Genomic DNA, 15,285 nt, shown 5'->3' with positions numbered 1-15,285 from the left:
GAAAACCATTGCCCTAGCGTCAGTGGTGACCCATTCAATTGAGTATAGCTTCGTATGCCGCCTCTTAAACCAGATTTCTGTTGTAAAGTTTAATGTGGTTTTATGGGTTCTTTGAGATGTTTAACTTTAAAAATAAAACAGAAGGAAAGCACAAAATGAAACCTGTGGCAAGTAGGAAAGTAGCATGTGTGTGTCTAGAACGCTGTTTTGCATTTTCCCTTCTTTTTTTGTATTTTGCTAAATTACACTTGTCTGCCGTTCAGTCAGTATGTGTTTCTCCCACCTGTTTCGTAGACACAGGTGCTCTAGAAGTTAGGGTCTCTGTATTTGTCTGTTTTTGTTCACTCAATCCACATCAGTGAGACTTTGTATTAAGACTTATTTCATTGTCACTTTTCCGTGTGGTCAGATTGCAATAAGCCTTAAAAAAAAAGTTCCGTATAAGCCAAATGGAGAGAAGCTTTAGTAGGTAAACTAATTCTTTGAGAGTTATTTCACGTTTTCTGATCCCAGGAGTGCGCATTCGCCCCGTTCTTCTCAGTCTGCCTTTTCGGACAGGCCTTCCTTGAGCAGCCATTCGAGGCGGGTCCCCTCCGCTGTCTCCAGCATCGGCACTGGCGCTTCTCAGGCTCCATTGTCCTTCTTACAGTTGGCCTCTTCGCTTACAGGTTTTGCTGGTCTTTCCCCCGCCTCTTTCCCTGAGGGCAAGGACCTCGGGTCTTGGTTGTGAAGGGCTGAGTTCTTGCTGCCCGGTGACAGTGCCTGGTGCCTCGTAGGCACTCAACAAATAGCGTCGGAACGAGTGACTCGGAGCCAGCCCCAGTCAGTTTGTACTGGCTGCTTAGAGCCTTACGTTGAGAACAGTTTTGAGGCCACATCTGGAATAAAAACAAAAAAGTGTTTTTGTGATCAGTAGGTAGTTGTCAAGGCGAGGAGAATAAACGTGGGTGTGCTGCAGACTGGCCGCCCACTCTGTACACGTCAGACAGCTCACGGGATTGCGTTTGCTTCGCCATCTCTGACTGAAGTTCTGGGACCGTTGAATCCCCGCCATGTGCCAAGCCCCATGACCCTCTGGGAGATGGAACCACAGGGTCAAGGACAGGGCTCTGCAGCCAGACCCCCAGAGTTCCAATCCCAGTTCCACCGCAGACTGGCTGTGTGGCCTTAGGCATCTCTAGACGTTAGTTTCTTCATCCACGTCATGGGCATAGTAAGAGAACCATCCCCGTCGGGCTCGGGGGCGGTTACATGAAATAAACCCCATGTCTCAAAAGTCTGCTCAGGCTGCCATAACGAAATACCACATACTGGGTGGCTTAAATAACAGACCTTTATTTCTTGCAGTTTTTGAAGCTAGAAGTCCAAGGTCAAGTTGCTAGCATGGCCGGTTTCTCGTGAGGACTCTTCCTGGCTTGTAGGCTGTGGCCTTCTCGCTGTGCCTTGACGTGGCCTTTGCTCAGCACACACACGTGCAAGAAGTGTATGGCCTCTTCTTTTTAAGGCCACCAACACTTACCTGATTAGGACACCACCCATATGACTTCATTTAACCTTGGTCGCCTCCTAAAAGCCCTGTCCCCAAAGACAATCACACTGAGGGTTAGGGCTTCAGCACATGAATGCAGGCGGGGTGTGCGGGGACGGTGCCGGGACGCAGTTCAATCCATGGCACCCAGTGAGGTGTTCAGATTGGTGCCTTGCAATTGTAATATCTGCTCGTCGTTAGCTGTTTGGTTCTTTGACCTCCATGTTTAAGGAACTCATTCTAGTCAGAGACAAAACTAACATACATAAAACAAGCAGAGGACGAGTAAATGAGACTGATGGTGAAGATGGTGTTAGTTCATGGATGGAGAAGCTGGAGCTAGCCCTTGAGAGGACGTGAGCCTGGGCGGCTGGGGGGACGAGGGGACGCGCACGGCGGGCCGTGCCTGGGGCCAGGAGGCACATCTGTCTGACAGAAGTGCTTGGCTCTAACGTACAAGAACAGATTTCAGGAAGGCAGTCACCAGGGTCTGGATGCGCCGTTCGTCGCACAGTCACGCATCACGCTGACTGGACACGCGGCGGTCTCAGGATGTGAGGCTCGTGCAGCTCTCCACGCTGGGCTCTGGGGAGCCTGACGAGGTGGGGCAGAGTCTGCCGGTTCCGGAAAACAAGGAATAAGGAGGGTCATGGAAGCCGGGTCAGCGAGGTCCGGTCTGCTGCAGGGAGGGGCCTCACCGCCAGCTCTGAGGGCATGGTGCAGGAGGGGTGGTCTCTGGGGGCTTAGAGGTGGACCCAGGAGGTGCGGAGGACCAAGGGGCAAGATGGTAATCCAGGCTGAGACGTTAAAAAACGGGGGCGGGGGCTTCCCTGGTGGCGCAGTGGTTGAGAGTCCGCCTGCCGATGCAGGGGACACGGGTTCGTGCCCCGGTCCGGGAGGATCCCACGTGCCGCGGAGCGGCTGGGCCCGTGAGCCATGGCCGCTGAGCCTGCGCGTCCGGAGCCTGTTCTCCGCAACGGGAGAGGCCACAACAGTGAGAGGCCCGCGTAACGCATAAAAAAAAAAAAAAAAAAAAAAAAACGGGGGCGGTGAAAATAAAGAGGGGAAAGAAAAGGTGAGGAAGGTTCAAAGAAGGAGCAGCGGGATTTGATATAAAGTGGGAGGTGATGGAGAAGGTCCACCGTGAGGGGCAGGCCGTGGGCAGGAGAGCGTCCTGGTGGACGGGGCTGGGGACGAAGACGGTGAGTGTTGGGACTGAAGAGGCTGCATCCGTGGAGGGCTGTCAGGTGCACACGAGTAGGGGGGCCGTCGCTGCCTTGGTTTCCCTCTCTTGGCAGAAGTGGTGACAGTGGGAACCGCTAGACAGGAACACACGGGCCGTGTGCCGAACCCGGTTCCTAAGCGCTTCACCCACTTGCCGTGTTTAGTCCTCACAGCACCCCGTGGGTGCTGTTGTCTGTGTTTTTCACAGGTGAGAAAACTGAGACGCAGAGAGGTTAAGTGATGACTTGTCCCGGGTCACCCAGGTGGTCTGTGGGCAGCTGGCTCTAGAATCCACAGTCCTAATCCCCATGACTCTGCCAGACCCTTGAGAACTTGATTACCTCGTCCTGTGTTTGCGCTTTATGTGAATTAGCCCTGAGCTCCTAACTAAGGCAATAATAAAGAACTTTTTATTTCTATGAAATTAGAAAATTAAAAATTGCCCCTCGGGGCTGGCCTGTTTCTGAGGCGGCTGGCACGCACGAGTGCCGTGAACCAGCCCCACCTTTCTGGAGAGCAGGTGGACATTAAGTCCCAGTCGTGAAAGTCTTCACAAGCCTCGGCTGCGTCACCATCTTATTCCTGGTTATTCGGTTTCAGGAAACAGCCCAAAAGGGGGGGAAAGAAGGATGTGCATGAGAATTTTAATTGCAGCATTTATATTACGCAAAAAATTGGAACCAACCTAAATGACCACTAGTAGGGGAATATTTATGTAAATGACAGCACATTGATCTGTTTGATGTATGTTATGCTCTTTTAAAATGAAATACAACCGTATCAGCATGTGAAACAGTTCATGATTAAATGCTCAGCCAAAAGCCGGGGCCGGGCAGAGAATCGGGGTGGTGCTGATTACAGGTGAGGCAGGTGCGTGTGTGTCTGCGGGAGCTGGGGGGACACGTGCGAACCCCAGCGTGTTTCATTAGAGCCCTGTGGGCACTTTATACATCGCTGTGGGTTGCAGACAACTGAGAACTGCTGGTTTTTTTCTTTTTTTTTGATTCTTGCTACACTATTTTAAGGAGATAAGTATTCACACTGTAATGAAATTTCAAAATCATAGTATTTGGAAAGGTATAAAATGCAGCACTGTGAGTAACAGTTGGCATTGTTTTAAAACCTTGCCTTGATTTAAAAAAATTGTGACCTTGGTGATGAGCATTTAAAGCCTTCCTGTTCAGTATTGGCAAAAAGCTCCATCAAAGTTCTGGAAAAATACTAAGCTGAGAAGAAAGAACCGGTTTCACTGCCCAGGGGCACTCACTGTCGGCCACAGCCAGGGGCTCGGGAGGCCAGCAGCTTCCGTCCGTCCGTCCATCCATCTGTCCAGGGTCTTGGTGTACCCTCCCTCCGAGGCACCAATGTGTCCGGGCACGGGTGCCCGCAGAGGAGAAAAGCTGGGGTCCTGCCACGGAAACGGCCCCCCAGCCAACAGCCGGGAAGCCCCGCAGAGTGAGCTCCGTCAAGGGGGCAGAGCAGAGGCCGCGTTGCCGCCGTGAGAACATAGGCGACCCGGGTAGAGCTTTCGGTCCTGCAGGCGGGGGCGCAGAGCAGGGGCCGCGGGGGGGCGGAGAACCTTGACTTGGGGCCCCGCCGCTGTTGACAGAGGGGCGAGGAGCCGTGACTGTGGCCGTGGACACGCAGCGGCGGGTGGCTGCTGGCACGGTGGGCGTCACGCGTGGATGGGCACTCGGGTCGTCCGGCAGGCTGAAAAAATCATAGACGCCTTCATTTGCAGCGAATTTCGAACCAGTGCGGACGCTCACATTGCAGCGTATCTTGCTGTTTTATGATGAGAATCAGAATAGCGTTGATGCTTTAATGTTACCAGGGGATTGTCATTTAAAAGATACTTTTGTTTACGTATCCATTCACTAGCCCAGTTAGTAGTATGTTAAATATTCTCATTACTCCTGGATTACTGAGTAGGAAACGATTTTTTTTCTTTTCCAGGATTACATTCCATCACAGCAAGACATTCTGCTAGCCAGAAGACCCACCAAAGGCATTCACGAGTACGACTTTGAAATTAAAAATGTTCCTTTCAAAATGGTTGATGTAGGTGGTCAGAGATCAGAAAGAAAACGTTGGTTTGAATGCTTCGACAGCGTGACATCAATACTTTTCCTTGTTTCCTCAAGTGAGTTTGACCAGGTGCTTATGGAAGATCGTCTGACCAATCGCCTGACAGAGTCTCTGAACATTTTTGAAACCATCGTCAATAACCGGGTTTTCAGCAACGTCTCCATAATTCTCTTCTTGAACAAGACAGATTTGCTTGAGGAGAAAGTGCAAATTGTGAGCATCAAAGACTATTTCTTAGAATTCGAAGGGGATCCCCACTGCTTAAGAGACGTCCAAAAATTCCTGGTGGAGTGTTTCCGGAACAAGCGGCGGGACCAGCAGCAGAAGCCCCTGTACCACCACTTCACCACAGCCATCAACACGGAGAACATCCGCCTCGTCTTCCGTGACGTGAAGGACACCATCCTTCACGACAACCTCAAGCAGCTCATGCTCCAGTGACGCACAGGACACTTGCTGTCTGCGCACCTTTTTGTCTTTTTGATTGTTTTCGGTTTGTTTTGTCTTTTTAAAATAGAAGTTTACAACAGGAATCAGAAAAATCTTGATTCTGTGTTTAACTTCTTGGAAATCTTAGTCGTTCTTCTGCGGCCTTTGGTTGTGGCTGAGAGCCGCTGAGTAACACGGGGCCAATATCTGCTGAGGCTTGGCTTTGATCTCTTTCACTCCGGCTTCCATTGGAGTGGAGTCATTTCCTGCCAGACCTCAGACAAGGCATCCCTCAGGCTTTAAATTCTTCCACTTTTCAAACTGAATTCTCCTGTAGTGCCAAGTATAGAAGGTGTCCTTAATATTTGTAGGTCTGAGGTTGATATGTTCAGTTCTAGAACGAGTAAGATACCGTTTGTTCGCCCTACAGGTAGCAGCCACACTTTTGCCCAGCTTTATGGTGACCTGTTTTGAAAGGGCCACTGGAAAGATGTGTGATCTAAGGAATGGCGTTCTGTAGCTTCACCCAGATTTAGCCTTCACGGTTTTCTGATTGCCTATATACACAACAGTTGTTTTGTTTTTTAAATTTCTGTGGTTTCTGAAGGCAATATTCTGGTGTGTTTAAAGTTTACATGAGGATCTCTGGTCTGATGGTAATGAACGCTCACAAATGGTCCAGGGGAGCACAAGGCAGGCGCATGCCATCCGTAGTGTTTTGATTAAAAGTCATGAGTGAAATGTCATTTGCCCTTTTCATATTTAAATATCATGTAATCATTGTGCCATACGGGAGACCTTCTGGCCATAGCAGCAACTAAAAAAGTGCAAGAACCTGATAATAGAACTTTCTAAATAAATACACCCTTTCCCAAGAATATTATGTGTTTTACTCTCAGACTTTGAAATCCTGTCTCAGCTGATGTGGGTCCTTACGGTGGGATCACTGCTGCACCATCACAAACATTGTTCTTTCGCTCTCCTGTCTGTTCCCATCAACTCCAGACGGTGGGATTTTTTTTGTTTTTTGGAGCTTGCCAAGGGCAGTATTTTCCTGTCACACTATTCACTTTTATTTGAGATCCTTATTCATTCTTGGTGTGTCTCTGAAAGAGTATGTATGGGTTTGCAACATTATTGTTTAAGAAATTCCAGCTTTCTTGAGGTACATTTTGAAGGTTTCAAGGATACTTTCAAGAATAAGTAGTAATTTTTTTAGTTCATACTGAAAGGTGATTACATTTGACCTCCTCCACCACTTACCAAATTAAAATGTACCCATGAAGTAGCTTTGCAATTACAGATACATCCACAGTGAGCTCATCAGAGTGGCTGGTCTGCAGTACTAAAAATACTGCCCTGTAGGTTATGTGTAGTGCCAGAATTGGATTAGAGACACAGATGGACAAGACTGGTGACAGTTTGGAGAGTCTGATGGCTTTTCTTCCTTTCCTGAAAATTGTGATTAAGACTGTGATATCTTTCACTTTACTGTATAGCTGACTGTGTTCTCAGGTATTTTATTGGCTAGAAAGTCCTTGAAAGATTGGTCAACGTTCTGGATCACCCAGCCTTTCTAAGACAGTGGCTCTGGGTCTGTCTTGCTGTCTAGTAAGAATAGGGCTTTGCAGTGAACTGACCAGGGATTGTTCTCAATGTACCTGACTTTTCTTGCATTTGAAACTCCACCATCATTACACCCATAACTGCCAGTGTTTTCGTGTCTTGGTAACACCTGAGCTATTGACATGTAGCCCTACATCCTGATGCAGGCGTCCATAGTACAGCAGAGTTCACGCACGTCGGAATAGTTCTATGTCTATAGTGCTTCTTACCAAAAAGAGTGCATTGTTTAATCCACAGAGTTAGAACCATTTCAGGGCCGAGGAGTATCTGAGTATGTGCACGGTAACGTGGAGACTTTGGGTGGAAAGTCTGTGTGTAAATTTAGCAAATGGTCCTATTGAATGGCCAAAGCATCATTTCACTCCAGTGTACGTATAAAGAGGAAGGTTACTCTCAGTTAAGTTATATTTCAGATCTGAAATATATGATATGAACCATAAATACTGCCTGACAAAGCACCATTTTGACTACCACAAAGAAATGTTAAAACACCAAATAGATAGGATATTACTTTGGGCATTTGAGATTTCCTTTCCTGACGTGTGTGAAGTCTCAAAGTCAGCTTTCTTTTAAAATAAAACCTAGCCTATATTTTGAGGCAGTAAATTACTTACATTAATGGCAGGCTGGTTTAGACACTCAGTGGAACTTTAAGTTCCAATCTGAAGGCTTCAGTCCACATGTTTTATATACTGTACTTTTAAACCGTTTGAAGGAGTCCTATACCTACAGCATGAAAACCAGACCCTTTTGAAACACCACTGTGTGAAGAGGAAGATGAGATTCAGTGACAAAGCTGAAAGGGAGCTCATAGTTTTTTCCTATGCCAGTGTCCCCCCAGTCTCTAAAAATGTAATTTGGATTTAAAGCTGTTCAGTGTGTTTGATTTTCTAAGTCTTCATGGTTATGATTTGGAATAAAATGTGCCCAATTCTCTATTACATTCTCCTCTTAAGTCTGAATGTCTTCTTGCTTATTAATTCTTAAGAAATGTCACACAAGTGTCTTCATTGATCTTGAAGAAATTTATAGTATACAGAGTTGCCTTATAAATCAAAGAACAGCACAGGTTTTTGCCTTGATTATTTTATAGGGAAGAGGTTTTGTCAAACGTTTTTCTGAAGATCCAAATAATTTAATGCCTCTGTCAGATATTTTTAATAACCCGTATCATTGCTTGCTGCCAAATATTTTATTGCATTGAAATCTTCTTTTCAATTGTATTGTCTGGAAAGGGCATTTGACAGCTAGATCACAGCAGCAACCAAAGAAGGCATCGTGGAGTGAACATGATTTGGCTTGGTTTGGCTTGGTTTGGTTTGGTTTGGTTTGGTTTGGTTTGAAGCTGCACTGACGTGTTTTACATGGTAAAGGTCCTCTGGTTAAACTCCCAAGGGAGGTTGTTGAGGGAGGTCCCTTGTTCATTTGTTGGCAGTGGTCAGTATAAAGCAGAAGAAAGGAAGATTCCCTTAATACCAGAAGTGATTAGAAGAGTTGGTTCAGACTCACAAAAATCATATGCCCCAGAATTGTTTGTAAGCGGGAATGAGTAAATCTGAACTTCCAATGTATATCCCAATACTTGTATTTATGCTTTTGGTAAAATGTATTTTCAGCATTAGTACACATATCCGGTGTTATGCCTTATTTATGTGAAGAATAAAGTTACCAAGTTATGTTCTGAAACTCAAATCACTATTTGAGAAACCCTCAAATTGGTGCTTTCATTATATAATGATACATTTAGACAAAACCCCAAACCAAGCCATTTGAAACAAGATTCTCTTCATTGCAATTTGTAGCAATGTTATTTCTGTATATGTAATGAGAAGGCTAAATACCAGTGTTAACTCTTAATTTCTTGTTTGAATCCATGAAATCGTGCCTGTAAAGCTCAGTCAAACATTTGTAATAAACTCCCTAATAAATCTAGAGACAGTCACTCTGTTACCTTTTCATTTCTTTTAGTTTTAATTGAGGGATCGAGAATAAATTTTGCATGTCTTTTTTCAGTTGGAAGTCTGACTTTATCTCTCTTTCCCATCATTTCAGTACATAAAGTTACATTAATTACAGATGATCTGTCCATGTGTTTGTGCTGCTGGACAAAAAGTACTGTGTTTTTTTTTTCTTTTTTTTAGTGATAGGACACAGGTTGGCTTTTCAGTGTAGTAAACATGAGGAAGGGAGGGACTTGTACGTGAGTGGTGTGTACATGTCCCCCTGTTCCAAATAAAGCAAGTGATAGTACATACCCATTATTTTATGGTACGAGGTTAGGGCTTAATAAATTTATAGAGAGATTAAAGTATAAGTCTAAGCCAGAACATTTTAAACAAGTTGAACTTTATGGCCTTTTCAAGTACCATCGAGTTGATACTAGCCTTAGGCTGATAAGTGATTATTAACATAATCTGAAGTACCAGTGTTTGTACCACTAGCATTCTTCTGTCTGTACTTGAATGTATAGTTAGCATTTAAATAACTCTGTTCATTCTTGTGACATCGAGGTCTAACCATCTGATTTCAAATGCCAGAGCTCGTATGGAACAAAAAAGTGTTAATGATAGGGCAGTAATTTCTGGGTTGATAAGAGATTCTGCGACCTTTCCAAAACCACATTACCTTTGATAATGATGAAAATGTCCAGATGGATGGAAGTAGGGACCCAGTATGCATACATTATCAATCAGTGAAGGTCATGATAGAAGTATGCTACTTACTTGTTCTCTGATTTGGGTTTGTCTTTGGAAAGCTTGTTTATAATATTTCTTGCCATAGTAAAAGGGCTGCATTTGTTCTCAAATCATGCCTATTTGATGGCTCTAGGAAAAAAACAGAGGGGGCAGGTAGGGGTTAATTCTTGGAAAGTATATGTAACAGTGCAACAGACGATACCATTTACCCTTTCTTTACCTCTTACTTGAAAGCAGAATCGCAAAATGTTTAAATGGCTTTACTAGTCTAAAGGTGGAGCTCATTTACCACGGAAGCCTTATCAAAAAGTCTATTTCGTAACAACCTCATAGATACTGTACCTAACAAAACATGATTTGTATTAGCTCTGTATGAAAGTATTTGTGGCTTAGGATTTTTTATACATATATCTTTTTATAACTTTCCCAGAACTGAGCACATTATCTGATACTGTTGTAAATTTTTTTTCTGTCAGTGCTTTAGTTCAGGATTGGCAATAAATTATTTCTACAGGAGGTCTGAAAGTGGAAAGAATGGTTTGATTTGATAAAATGAGTTGCTAGTCATCCAGGCTTTTTACTTTTGTACATATTTTGCAAAAATTTTGCCTCTTGCTATTAATATTTGCTTTGTAAAAATTACGGGCGTTTAATAAACATTTATAAACTATTCCATACTATGATGTTATTTAAATCTGATTAAATGTCAAGTGTAAAGCAGGCACTTAATATTTGAAAGCAGAGGTTTCACCCAGTGACAGAAAGCACAGAAATCGCTCCTTTGTCAGATCTCCAGCGATACTTTGACTTAATACTAGTCTGTAAACGTTTCCTCACTGAAGACGGAGATGTGGGCTTCAAGAACGTTCCCAAACACTTGTTTTGATGTGGGAATGGGGAACACCCCACTTTTCTCTCTGCTCCTCTTAAAATCGCTGAAATTGCCCTAGAGTGTCCCTGGGCTCACGGTTTGTCCACCTGCAGGAGTAATGCTGCTATGTCTTTTGTCATCAAAATAGCGTTTTAAAAACAAACCAACATGTTACACTCCTTGTTTCAAGAAGCTTTGAGATGATGATTTACAGAGAAATTGCAAAGATAGTAGTTTCCCTGTACTCCACACTGTTGGCAATAGTTTCCCCATTTACCATCTCGCATCGTCCTAACTAACATCTTACGTTATGCTAATTCACCGTATTGGTTCAAAATTAATGAGCCAACATTGATAATTTATCCTTAAGCCCATACTGTATTCAGATTTCCTTAGTTTTTCCCTGTTGCCCCTTTCTGTTCCAGAATCCCTCCAGGACACCGTCTTCCATTGATTTGTCCTGTCTGTCTGAGCTCCTCTCGGCTATTAGAGTTGCTCAGGCTTTCCTTGTTTTTGATGACCTCGGCTGTTTTGAGAAGGAGGAATGCTGGTCAGGTATTTTGTAGGTTGTCCGTGCGTTGGGATCAGCCTGGTATTTTCCTTGTGATCAGACTGGATTCTCTTGTGTGGGGACCACAGGGGTAAAATTACCACTCTCGTGAAATCACGTCGCTCATCTTTTCCCTTTGCAACTTCAGCCGAATTAGAAGTTGTTAAATAACTTTTGGTCTGTTTATACCTTTTCTTTAAGTGGCGTTTACGGGAAGCTGAGCACGTACTTCTCTTCCCCAAAGCAGAATGAAGGGCCTTTTCCCACAATCAGAATTGCAAAGCAGGTGTGAATAAATGTTCAGTGGTGATGGCTGTAATCCAGGACTGGTTGCTTCCAGGCCTTTCTGGCAAAATTAAAATTGTGTCCAAGTCCTGACCTTTACAGTGAGATTTCACTATTGGTCCCAAGAAAAACTGAGATAGAAAAATTGGGGCTTAGAGGTATTTACAAATCTACAAATACCTACAAATTTCTAGATTGGAAACAGGTCATTAAATTAGCCTTCGTTAGACTTAAGATCTTTTAAAATGGAAACTAAACTCACTTGAGCATTTGAATCCCCCAAAGGAAACCAAGAAGTCTTTACCAAAAAAAAAAAACACTTTTCTTAGGCTATTGTTAGAACAAGAGAATATTGATTTGTCGGCGGAAACAGCTAAAAAACTATTGTCCGCTAAAGTGCTGGGCACCGTCACAGAGCCTTGGCATGAAATGCTCTCAAAATGACCTGTTCCGTTGCCCACAGTGTGGGTTGTTAAAAGAGAAAAGAGCCTTTGGTCTCTTGAGAATGCAGGAAACCCGCAGTTCATAGGTTAAACCAGAGGTTTGTTTGGTGACGGGAAATTTGGCAAATCCTCAGAAAAGGAATGACTTGGGCATTGTTTTAAAAGACATATTGTAACTTTCCCTCAGAAGTGAGTGGGGCCCCTGGAATACAGCATCGCAGCTAGAGGAAGGGGTATCTGCCGAACACTGTCACCTACACTTCCCGAGCATCCATTTTCCGAGTCCACCAAGATGACGAAGGGCTCAGACAAGTGTTCCATACAGAGTAACTCTTCAGGGCAGAGGGTTAAGCTTCTGTGCTGGCCCCAAGGATACAGAGGGAAGTTATGTCCAGAGTGAACATTTATACTGAGTGGAGGAGTGTGTTGATTTATCTTTTCCCCATGAAGGTACATGATAGGAAAACAAAAAAGTCTTTTTAAAAGTCGATCATTCTTTTGTAATTAAGTCCACGGCTGCTTTAGACTGGGGCCCTGATTTTCCTCCCCTGTCAAACGTGGAAGAAGAGAGACTTAACTCATAAGATGCCACGAGGTCAAACACCACTGACCTCGGGAGAGGAAAAGTAGAGTTGTTTTCTTTTTCTCTTATTCTCCATGGAAAATCCCAGTGCTTGTGGACTTGGAGATTTAAATCACTGGTTTCATTTAAGGCCAGAATGAGTATATCGAGACTTTATCCCGAAAGGAAGAGCGTCACAGCACCCAGGGCTCAGCGGTCCTGATGAAATTCCACATTCGAGCTAGCGTTGTCCCGGCTGCCCTCGCATTTCTGCAGCGGTGATAGTTTGGGGGAAGATGCTATAAATCAATGTAAAGGAGGATGACGTTCCAGACCAAGGGTGGATGCCCAACTTTGTGGCAATAATGAGCGTCAGCGTAACACAGGTGCACCGGACAGCATAGCCCTCTCCAAAGCGCATGAAACAGAATCATGTTCAAACCCCTGTCCGACATTCAAGGCGTCAACCTCCCTCTCCAGCCAGCCTGCCCTTCCAGTTTCCTTCGCGCCAGCTGAACTAGGTAGCTGTCTTCCCCACGTCTCGCCTCTCTGGTTCTCTTGGCCATGGGCCAAGTCCTGCTCACCCTTTAAGGCCTCGCTCTGAGGAGGATGGCAGGATGACTACCACCCCGAGGCTGGAGCAGCTTCTTCCTCTGTGTGCACCTCCCATCCTACCCCTCTCCCAGGGCACTTACTGTAGAGCGATTTACGTTCACGTCTTAATGCTTCTGCTCGACGGTGACACAAATCCGACATCGTTACACAGATGCTTTTGCTAAGCTCCCCGTGGGCCCGGCTGACACGTCTGACTGTTCCCAAGAGGCACCAACACAGGGTCTCCTCCTTAGGAGACTCACAGTCCAGTTGTGACGGGAGCCTGAGTGGAACCAGCCCGAGGAGGGGTGGAGAGAACGTGTCCCTACTGTGTGGACAAGTGACCCTTGAGTGCACGGTCACTAACTTAAGGAGTTTAAGATTAGACCAATTATCTGGGAAATAAGGAGCTTGAGCTCAATGGTTTCCACATTCTTTACTACTTTCAGATTCTTGAAAGCCTTCTAGAATATTCCCACTTGCAACAAAAATTGTTCATAGCGTAATATAGTATTATAGTCTATAATACAAAATTCTGGGAATTCCCTGGTGACCCAGTGGTTAGGACTCGGGGCTTTCACTGTCGAGGGCGCAGGTTCAATCCCCGGTCGGGGAACTAAGATCCCGCAAGCCACTCGGCAAGGCCAAAAATAATAATGATAATACAAAATTCCTATGATAAGGTCTTCAAATTTTCCTGAAAAAAAAAAAAGTAAAGAGAGGGACTTTATGGGAAAAATTTTAAGTACATGTCTTTGAGGACCCTAAGGGGAACTCAGTAGGTTTTTGGGAAAGTGACCCCCCCAGTGTGTTGTTATTTTTTTCCTGCACTCTTTTCCTCATGGGGAATGTCCTTGTAACAGGCCATAGATATTCAAGAGTGTGCTGTTAGTCTTTCTGAGGTGTTGAAAGTCTGGATCTGATAGCCTCCAAAACTCACTGGAGCGTTCAGATATGTGAAGGTCAGATTCATTCATTTTATGGTCATTATCTTAGTTCAGCCTGCTATAAAAAGTACCATAGACTGAGTGGCTTACAAACCACAGAAATACATTTCTTAGAGCTTGGGAGGCTGGGGGTCAGAGACCAGGGTTTGAGCAGAATCAAGTTCCAGGGAGAGCCCTCCTCTGGTTTGCAGACTTATCCTCACTTAGCTGGCCTCTTCAAAGGGCACTAATCCATTCATCAGGGCTCCACCCTCATGACCTAATCACCTCCCGAAGGTCTCACCTCCAAATGCCATCACATGGGGATTAGGGCTCTGACAAATGAACTTGGAGGGGATGTGAATATTCAGTCCATGACAGTCATCATCAGGATTGGTTTCAATCCAGCTTGGTTTCTGCCTTTTTTTCCCTCTAAGAAGGACCTGTTTTTTGTTTGTTTTCAGTGACCAGTGCAGGGATAAGAATCCAGCAGCTCCTGAGTATCTTCTGTCTAACACCTTTTTTTGGTATAAACTTTCTCCATATAATACCAAAAACTTTTGGTAAAAAGAAAAATAATCTCCCCAATCTTACTAGGCTATCACAGCCACTGTAAATAATTTTAATGGTTCTGTCTAGTCTGTTTTCCCTATATATGATTCATTAACATGCCATTATCTTAAGTCTCAATGATAACTGTTTTATTTTGTATTTTTTAAAAATTTTATTTATTTTTGGCCGCGTTGGGTCTTTGTTGCTGGCGTGGGCTTTCTATAGTTGCGGCGAGCGGGGGCTACTCTTCGTTGCGGTGCGTGGGCTTCTCATCGCGGTGGCTTCTCTTGTTGTGGAGCGTGGGCTCTAGGCTCGCAGGCTTCAGTAGTTGTGGCACGCGGGCTTCAGCAGTTGTGGTGCACGGGCTTAGTTGCTCCGTGACACGTGGGATCTTCCCGGACCAGGGCTCGAACCCGTGTCCCCTGCATTGGTGGGGAAAGGTGGGGAGTTTGAGGTCTCAGAGCCCCCCAGCAGGAGAGCAGCCCAGAACAGATAAGGCAGATTGGGGAGGATGCTGTGATCCAGGAGATTAGGACACTGGGACCTGGATGCCTCAGAGGAGTTAGGAAGATGGAAAAGAAAGTTAACCTGTGTTTAAACTGTGCCCAGAGCCAGGGCTCTATGGAGAGAGAAGGAGCTGACTTGTTTTCTCTCTCCTGCACTGCAGACAACCTGCCCTCAAAAACTCACAGCCCAGGGCTTCCCTGGTGGCGCAGTGGTTGAGAGTCTGCCTGCCGATGCAGGGGACACGGGTTCGTGCCCCGGTCCAGGAGGATCCCACATGCCGCGGAGCGGCTGGGCCTGTGAGCCATGGCCGCTGAGCCTGCGCGTCCGGAGCCTGTGCTCCGCAGCGGGAGAGGCCACAACAGTGAGAGGCCCGCGTATTGCAAAAATAAATAAATAAATAAATA

General features: G+C 45.2%; 1 protein-coding gene across 1 annotated transcript in view; it reads left to right on the top strand.

The window, feature by feature from the left end:
• The window catches only part of GNA13 (G protein subunit alpha 13), a 41,457-nt gene extending 31,193 nt beyond the window's left edge, over positions 1 to 10,264 (top strand). Inside the window, exon 4 of the mRNA XM_032616053.1 lies at positions 4,709 to 10,264. Within this exon, the coding sequence (XP_032471944.1) occupies positions 4,709 to 5,281 (573 nt within the window). The 3' untranslated portion in view covers positions 5,282 to 10,264. The remainder of the gene's footprint in view (positions 1 to 4,708) is intronic.
• The last annotated feature ends 5,021 nt before the right edge of the window (positions 10,265 to 15,285 follow it).

The sequence above is a fragment of the Phocoena sinus genome, chromosome 20, assembly GCF_008692025.1.
Source record: "Phocoena sinus isolate mPhoSin1 chromosome 20, mPhoSin1.pri, whole genome shotgun sequence".
Classification (NCBI taxonomy): domain Eukaryota; kingdom Metazoa; phylum Chordata; class Mammalia; order Artiodactyla; family Phocoenidae; genus Phocoena; species Phocoena sinus.
Note: the sequence above shows the minus strand (reverse complement) of the source record. Positions and strands in the feature narration are given on the sequence as shown.